The 9188-nt window shown below is 38.9% G+C and overlaps 1 protein-coding gene across 1 annotated transcript; it reads left to right on the plus strand.

Annotated features, from left to right (window-relative positions):
- The first annotated feature begins 583 nt into the window (after positions 1 to 583).
- Positions 584 to 8264, plus strand: LOC755488 (sialin-like). Its single transcript, XM_030973972.1, has 10 exons — positions 584 to 785; positions 1101 to 1315; positions 2246 to 2482; positions 2997 to 3084; positions 3758 to 3853; positions 4294 to 4415; positions 5038 to 5193; positions 5627 to 5759; positions 6684 to 6925; positions 8133 to 8264. Exons 1-10 carry the CDS (start codon positions 584 to 586, stop codon positions 8262 to 8264), a joined length of 1623 nt encoding a protein of 540 aa, XP_030829832.1.
- The last annotated feature ends 924 nt before the right edge of the window (positions 8265 to 9188 follow it).

Consider the following 9188-nt stretch of genomic DNA (forward strand, 5'->3'; position numbering starts at 1 on the left):
TATGGTAGTCTTACAGTGCAGACTCACTTTTACGACTGACCAGGGTTTGTGCTTGCAGACTAAACATACCCGGTGTGTGCATCTGACTATACAATGGCGTCTTATTTTGTTTACAAGCGACAGATTCCTTTATTTTTGTATCGCTGCATTTGTCATCAAAATAAAACCATGCGCGGGGTTTAGAGTGAGGCAATAGATTATACATTTAGCCTGACGGTAGTGAAGTGAGAGAAAGAACTCAAGAGAAGATGAAAACACAGGCTCTGAAAATGTGTGAGATGTCATGGGACATCGTCTGCTTGTGCAAATCATGTCCATACTGTGATCTCACACATCTCAGCAGCGTTCGTAGAGCTCTTCAGGTGCTATTCCGGGGCTGTATTTAAGCGTTTTGTAATGTATAATAATCATTACTTCAAATGTTTCCAAGCATTGAATTTTGATAACCTTGCCAAATCAAAGTTTTAACTTTGCAATAATGAAAATAAAGTTAGTTTTTAAAATCAATGAATATCTACTTTAAATTTCCAAGCCCAATTAAATATCCCATTTTTTCAGTATAAAAAATATCAATATAACAAGTATGACCAAGGGCCACGGAGAGCAGACAACTGATGAATCACTGTCAACGTCGACATCAATGTCCATTCCGTCTAGATATCCATCGATATCAGAAACGATGGCTACCAAAAAGGATGGCTCAAAGAAGACGGACTATGGTTCATTACCGCTTGAAGCTAGTGAACAGGACAGAAAAACACTACTAGGACCTTCAAAGGAGAATAGTGAGTACAGTATTAATTCATCATTACCATACATGCTGTGATCAAATTTACAATTTTGATGTATGCGTGCTGTATATATGTTTTCTGTTCTTTTTCTTTGTACTCTATGACATATCCTATATCATTGTATACAACAAAAAGATCTCACTTCTGGATAAATTGATGTATGATGATTTAAACTTACACATGACGGATCAGGGAGATGGAACGGTAATGATATTGGTTGAGCAGGAGGTGGAGGAGAAGAAGAAGACGAAGTCTATTACATTCGTTATCCATGCATGTTCATATCTGCGTCTTATTTAATTTTACAAGTACCTGGGTTCATCCAAGTTCGCCATCAGATGGCCATACTGATTTTCCTTGGGATGACGGCCGTCTGCGCGATGCGGCAAAATGTGAGCGTTGCCATGGTGGCAATGGTTAACGGGTCTTACGTCACATATGACGAGCCACTCGGGAACGAAAGTTTGGAAGGCGTGGAGACTTGCTCAGAATCTCTGGCGGTGAACTCGACAACTGAACAGACGGTAATCCCGAAGATTAATTGATATCATTTCATAATTTAATACGACGTATATCCGAAGTGAACATGGTGAAGGGCATTGTGTAGACGTGTGGATAAAATACGAATGAGGCGCCATCATCACAGTTTACATTCTTGAAGTGCTTTTTAATTGTCTTGGTAAATATTTAATTAAACTCTCTGAACACATCCACAGAGAGATAGAAACTTAAAGGTGAAGACCAGTTCTGGTCATGCGATTGCATTGTGAAAGAAACGTTGTGGAATCGATCATAAAAGGTTGATCATCTACCATATAAGTATTGGTGTACTGCAAGGTTCTGGAATCATCAAAATAATAAGAAAATTGGCCCAATCTTGGTAAAGTTACAAGCACTGTATACAGAGAGATGTATATGGGACTATGCGACACGTGCGTGATATCTATCCGGTCCGGATAGATATAATAATTTACCCAATATATGAATTAGTAGGCGGTTTCCCGGTAAAATTTGTATCATCACGTATTTTAGTCAAAACATATTCTTTCACATGATTGGTAATAAGAGCTTCCATTTCATTTTTGAGAGGGGGGTGTTTCCAAAACTGGTCTTTACTTTTAAGGAATGAAACGAGTATGTCGGGGTCCGTTTCTTTTGTTCATTTCAGTGTCAGTTTCTTTACACTCACGTGTTTCAAAGAACCAAATATTTTAAATGTATGTCCAAAAATAATCAAGGAAACACAGTATTACCGCTGAGAGTATGTACGATAATTCAGGTCCATATGTCTCCTTGGACTGCCCTTCAGGGAAGTATAACTATAATCGATTAGACCAACTCTAACGAAGGATAAATTCAAATTAAGTACTTACAATCAATATCATAATTTTTTTGGAGAAAATTTAGTGTTACTACAGCTATTTGTTGTTGTATCTGTCGGTAACATTTTGTAGAGTTCTGGCGAGTTTCTGTGGGATACACAAACACAAGAACTACTCCTCGCGGGTTTCTTTTACGGCTACATCTTCACGCAAATCCCCGGCGGCTGGCTTTCTGACAAGTTTGGTATGAAATGGGTCCTCGGGTTTGGATTTCTGCTGTCAAGTGTATGCACTCTCCTGGGGCCAGTAGCTGCTTATGCTGGAACAGAGTGGTACTTTGTAACTAGGTTCTTCAGTGGACTGGGTGAGGTAAGGAAAGACAGACAAGATTGAGCTTCCCCGTCATTTCAAATAGCCTAAGTATGATATTAAACCGAAATGGTGTAACAGTCTAGAAACCTTAGTAAATTATTAATACAGAAAAGCCCATGAGGACCTACCGAAACTGAATAGCACCATGTGGTAAGTCTATGATTGAATCAAATGCTGTAGACACAGCCCAATTAAAAACAGAGCAGGACATTCGAGAAAAAACAGTTGTGTCTGATGGTAACCCTTCAGTTTAGTAAAAACTTGTTTGGTTTGTCATGTCCCTTGAACGTTCCACATACATTCCACAAGGTTCGGCCAACCAAAAGTTTAGGTCGGGTGAAAAAATCATTCTCCTGAACATTTCCACATTCCTGAAAGTTCAAGTGGTCGTCGTGTTTGCCAGTCTTTAGCCTTGTAAGCCTTCAGTCTTGTGTATGACCCTCCCTCCCTCCCCATATACCATTTGTTATGCCTCATATGTCTATATAGGCTATCATGATTTTTCTTTCAGGGCGTCTCTTTCCCAAGTTTGCTTGCCATGTGGTCTAAATGGGCACATCCAGAGGAAAGGAGCAGTCTAAGCGTGATCGGTTTCGTAGGTAAAATGATATATTATTTTCCCTTTCTTGCAACCTAAGAGGTTTGATGACAGCTTTCAAACCATTATTCTCGTCTTCATTTTTCCTTCTTCTTCATCATAATCATCAATACATATGTCATCATAATCACTATCATCATCTTCTTCATCCACTCCTTTTTCTTTCTTAAGTTCCCCTTTTTTATGTGTTTTATTTTGTCTTTCTCAAGTTCCCCTACTTTTGCCATCTACTTTTCTCTTCAAGAGAACAGCCAGTATAGCGTAGTCTAGTCAAGAAATCTGGAAGGGCTTGAGGGATAGGGGAAGAATGGAAATGTTAAAAGAAACCTCACACTAAATAATAAGTGCAGATATGCTGAAAATGAGATTTATTTCTGCCTATGGATTTACAATATTCCTGACGAAAATGTAAATGAGATATATTAATGACGAAATTCGTGGCATTATAAAAGCCTTTTAACGTGACATGGGCGGATCTATTCTCTTGATAATGTTACGTACCAGGCGAACTTGTTCATGCATCATGGACCAAGCTCTTGTCGGAAAAACTTTCAAGACTTAAAATTCCTCATCTGTAGGCCTTCGGATTATGGAAGTGACTGGCTCTATTTGATTTAAGTGGAATTCCGCACTCTTCTATGTGTTAATATCTACATTTTGCTTTCCGATTTCAGGATTCAACAGTGGAAATGTGTTGGGTAATGCATTGACAGGATATCTCATTAATCTAGATGTGATAGGCGGGTGGCCTCTTCCATTCTACGTATTTGGTTAGTGATAATTGCTACTTACACCTTCTGCATTTTCTCTCCTGTTTCACCCTCCTCCCTGTCTTTTTCTTCTTTTTCCAATATACAATTTGAAGGATCCATGCAAAACTAAAATACTGCATGGGAATTATAAATGTCGGCCTTATCATAATATTTATCTCAATTCTCTGAAAGTGGAAGATTGCATAGGGAGGCCGGCTTGTACGGTATTAAATGAACGGTATTATTTTCTTTTCAAATTATTACTCAAAATGGGTCTGCCAAAAATGGATTTCGGATCTGCTAGTTGTGCGGGTACATCTTAAATGACCGAGCCAAAGATTTAAAAGATGAAATAAACCTTTAGTTTGATGAACCTTCAGTCTTGCAGACCGTATTCCGAGCAAATACATGTACATACACTAATGATGAACAAATGAACTGTCGATCATATTTTGCAGGTACGGTAGGCTGTCTTTGGTTCATCTTGTGGAGCTTTGTTGCCTACAGTTCACCACGTGAACACCCATGGATATCTAAAGAAGAGCGTGAATATCTGGAAGAGGGCCTAAAACATTCCAACGTAAGTTGTACTCTAACGTGATATACACCTAATGCAAGGGCATAGAAAGTAAAGCGTATGAATTAAGGATGGAGACCAGTTCAAAAACTAAACTTTGTCTGAATCATGCACATATTTTCTTCCTTATGTGTCATGCAACGTCACCTTTCTCCCAGATAATTGTAAACGTCAATACTATCAACTTGTGAGTTTTTATGTTGTTTCATGTGTTAGATTTTTTTTTTTTTTTTTTTGGGGGGGGAGGGTACAAGATTAGTGATATATAAACATCTGAGCAATAGCAAACCTATTTGCTGGACCTATTTTGGAGTCTCGTTACAGGAACTGCTGGTGTGACCAGCTGTCAACAATTATCTCTTAATACCTGAACTGACTATTGTTCGCAATTGCACCATATATACAAAGAAAATAGCAAATAACATGCCAGGAATTTATAGAATATGGGTAGTAATGGGAACATTTAACTATGGCATACCGTTTTGTTTCCGTTATCAGCTGATAAAACCTGCGGCAGGGATTCGAACCCTGCACCTTGTGGTTCACATTTTGTAGACGAATCCACTAGACCACAACACATCGCAACATCATCTATAGTAGATCGTTTTCTTTTCTATTTCCACAGACTCTGAGACCATCCATACCATGGAGAAGTATCCTCAGTTCCCCAGCCATGTGGTGCCAAGTTTTCACTCATTTTCCACACACGCTAGGCATGTTCACCCTCCTCGTCAACCTACCGCTCTACTACAGCGAAGCACTTAATGTTCCCATAGAACTCGTAAGTTTATAGTGCTAAAAACCTTATTCAGGATGGTTGATTATAGTTAGAAAAGAGTTATATATCCAATCCAAGAAATATTTTCCTGTGGGCAGATCGAGGCGTGCTGAACAATATGAGCAGAGACAGGTCGAGAGGGGGAATAATCATAATTGTGCTTACCAATTGCATGATAATTCATGACAAGGCGATCCCCGTGACGGCATCTTCTGGCTAACTTTTGCCATGAAGTTCCATAAGCTCATCCGCGGTACAAATTTGTTGGTACAAATCGTTCTTTTGTTAGTCATCCAAAAACAAATTTTAATCCCGATCTATGGACAGTTTTTGGCAAGATTTACACATATTAGCAATTAGGGCATCGCAGAAATGATCTCACGAGACATATTTTTAAAATCATTTCAATACTTTTTTTGTTTCTGTCATTTGATAGGCTGGCATATATTCGGCTTTACCCTACGCCCTGCAATTCGTTGTAATGCTTGTCTTCAGTTACATCTCAGATGCTCTCTTCGCCCGGAGGATACTCAGTAAAGTAGCAACCAGAAAACTTATGGCAGCAATAGGTAACGCAATTATTTCTCCTAAAGCTCGTTGCATGCGATCCGCCATATTAAGCGCCCTCTCACCTGCGCTAAACGAACCTGTAAATTAGAGGCCGCGTCTTTCTTCGCCGTTCTTCATGAGGCGAATGACGTCTCGCTTTGTGCAATCGATATTTTTTGTGTCATTTTCCCTCACGCCCATTGTATATGGGCTACGTGAGAAACTAGCGTGCTCTTTGATGCACCACGAGATAGTAACATCGTAGACAAAAAATAATGCAAAATTATGTGGAAAGAGTCAATTCAGTTTCTAAAATACTAGCGAAAATCTTTTACAGACATGATAGGCGTGGGCAGTGACGCAATCGCAATAACGCCTCGTGTGCAACCTACGAGCTTTTAAATTGATGATGAAGCTGTCTGTGGGCCGCTTAGTAAATAGTAGTAGGTTAGAGCCCGGGTAGCAGACGGCTTGGAAGGACGACGTCTCACGAGATCGACATCTGTTTTGCGCGCCTTCTTACATTATTGTTAGTTGGTTAACCCGGGAATATTTTCAGTCGTCGGTCTCTAGGGCCGTCAGTCTTGTCGGTCTTGTCGGTCAACTGATAATGGCAGTATTTCAATAGAGAGCGTCATTGGCATGCCCAGAAGTTGAAAATCAGGGGGTTACATCGGATTTGGGTGCGAACCCCAGCGTACTATAGACTCAATACAACTTCTTTTTTCTCGGCATTAAAAAGGGGGGCTTTGGATATAAGTCAGTGAATAAATGTAAGAGAAAATTAATCGGTACATCGCTAGAGATTCAGATAATCTTAAATAAATACTTACCACGAATTCTCATCAGTTCACATTTTTTGATTTTTGTTTATAGTTTCTTATATTGTGTAGTTTGTTTGCTTCTTATTGTTTACTTCACTTGTATCTTGTTTTTCCGTGCAGGTTTTGGATCGGGGGCGTTCTTTCTTATCCTCACCGGTTTTTCACGGTGCAACACTGCTCTGTCCGTGACGTTCTTGACTCTAGCCATGGGTGGGGTCGGCATCTCTTTCTCCGGTCACTTCGTGGCCTTACTGGACATCGCTGGTCCCTTTGCTGGTTCGGCTATGGGAATGATGAACACGGCCGGTACCCTAGGCGGCATTATCGGGCCCTACATCGTCGGCGTCTTGACTGAAATACAGGTTTGGTTAAAATTACAAACAATCACGAGATGATTGCTTATGTCGGTTGTGCACAATCTCTCAGCTATATATAGCTAACAGAATGAAAGAAGGTGGAAAAATGGTAAGCAATTATAAGTCTTGACTCACCTTAGTTTTTATTCACTTTAATCTGAATTGAGCGTATAACACGGAGGGCCAAAGTCAGAAAAGAGAGGTTTGCCTGCCACTACCGCATAAACTAAGCACACCTTGTTTATTCGAAAGGTTTTATCATCATACACAATATTTCAGAGGTTTTTTTCTTTTTGTATTCGTAGCGAACACCCCTAAATAGGAGGGGGCGTCAAAAAAGCGGCCCTTTTGAAGATAAAGGGTATTTTGTAAATAATTTTTCAAGGAGACCTTAAACCACCAGGAGTTTGGTGTTATATAAAAGAAAATTAAATTTTCCACATTTCGATACATTTTAACGAATTTGGGGTTTCGGTTTAAACAAAAAAAGGTTTTGTAATTTTTTTTCGAAATATTGAATTTGATCAAAAACCATAAATTTCTATGTATCAAAATCGGAGAAGGGCATTTTTTCGTAATTTTCAAGAAACTTGTCCATGTACAGGGAAAATATCCTGTGTAAAGGAGAGGTTTATATCTCTTTTTAATAAAAAGTTATAGCAACCCAAATTTGATTTCCACAAAAACAACATATAATGCATATATGCATATACGTGTATTAGTGCATTAGAGACCTGTTTGGTGTGTTTTAATACATCGAGTTTTAAAGATAACTTTTAAGTGAAACCTCTAATCACCATGGATTGGATTTCAAAAGAAGGATAATAAAAATAACTTAAATTGATATCAATTTCATAGAGTTATAGTGTGAGAAAGGAAAATTTTGGCCAAAAATGTAATTTTGTCCAGTATCTCGGTATATTAACTGAAAAAAAGGTGATTGGACATTTTAGTAGTGCAGAAAGTTCAAAGGATTTTGATTTTGATAAGTACTTTTTCTGTACTCTAGGATGTTTCAGGAAAAGTGGGCATTGGCAGTTGCCCCCCCCCCCCCACGTGATATCAATGTTATTTCCATAGAATATAGATGGTTTGTCTTTTTGTCTCTCTCTCCCGCTCTCTCTCTCTCTCTCTCTCTCTCCCTCTCTCTCTCTCTCCCTCTCTCTATCTCTCTTGCAAACTAAATACCCAGTCCAATATTACAGGTTGGCAGAAGGTGATGTGGATAGTAGCAGGTTTCTACGGATTCGGGGGTTTGACCTTTATCATCTTCGGCACAGTCGAGCTTCAACATTGGGCTAAACAAGACTATCAAGCAATCCCAGACAGTCACGGTGACGAATAAGCGAGTTTTTATGAAAACTGATAATGTGGAAGGACTGATGTATTTCGCAATGTATTCATACATCCATGTTTAGAACTGAGTTTGAAAAAGAAGTCGTAAGAGTGAATGAAACACAATCTTGGAAAACCGGAAATAATATTGTGTGGTAATGTCCAGCACTGTTCGGTAATAATTCCATAAGATTTTCTATAAAAGAAGTCCACTGGCTCGTATTCTCCAACTAGTAATTCGAAGGCGTTTCTGCCTGCCAAGTTGCCTCGTCGATTGAGCAATATTCTTACTGTTTTAAAGGTCGGGTTAAGTTGATTCCTGTTGATGCGCAGGGCTGCATACATCTCATTTTTGTTATTCAAAATCCAAATTTATTTCATAGATTTCTACATATTATTCAAATTGATTTTCGCAGACCTCCTAACCTCCACCCTAAAAAAAACTGCTCCAGATCTCATTCTTCTTGTGACATCATCTGTCAATCATTAGTGACTTAACAAGAGATAGTGGTATGTATTCCTTCCTCCTGATCAACACATGCTCACACTAATTGCATTCTTTCATGCAATACCTCCACATTACCCTTCTTTTCCTGGTGATGCTACAGCACGTCTGACATAGCAACTCATATGTTGGTATAGTATGGTCTGATGTAAATAAGGTGGTCAGCTCTGATCAAGCTACATACATCGTACCACTGTCTCTTGTTAGCTCACTAATGATTGACAGACGATGTCAAAAGATGAATGAGATCTGGAGCATTTTTTAGGGTAGAGCCTAGCAGGTCTGAGAAAATCATTTCTGATAATATTTAGAAATGTATGAAATATATTTAGATTTTGAATAACAAAATATGAGATGTATGCAGCACTGCACATCATCAGGAACAACTTATATTTGGATGTCACCCGACCCTTAAATCGTTCTACTATT

Source organism: Strongylocentrotus purpuratus, unplaced genomic scaffold (assembly GCF_000002235.5).
Source record: "Strongylocentrotus purpuratus isolate Spur 01 unplaced genomic scaffold, Spur_5.0 spur5_scaffold_7, whole genome shotgun sequence".
NCBI classification, from domain to species: Eukaryota; Metazoa; Echinodermata; class Echinoidea; order Camarodonta; family Strongylocentrotidae; genus Strongylocentrotus; species Strongylocentrotus purpuratus.

Coding starts and splice junctions, on each gene's coding strand:
- LOC755488 (XM_030973972.1), top strand. CDS start 584: ATGACCAAGGGCCACGGAGAGCAGACAACTGATGAATCACTGTCAACG. Junction 3,854..4,293: donor TCTTCCATTCTACGTATTTG/GTTAGTGATAAT, acceptor CATATTTTGCAG/GTACGGTAGGCTGTCTTTGG. Junction 6,926..8,132: donor GCGTCTTGACTGAAATACAG/GTTTGGTTAAAA, acceptor ACAGGTTGGCAG/AAGGTGATGTGGATAGTAGC.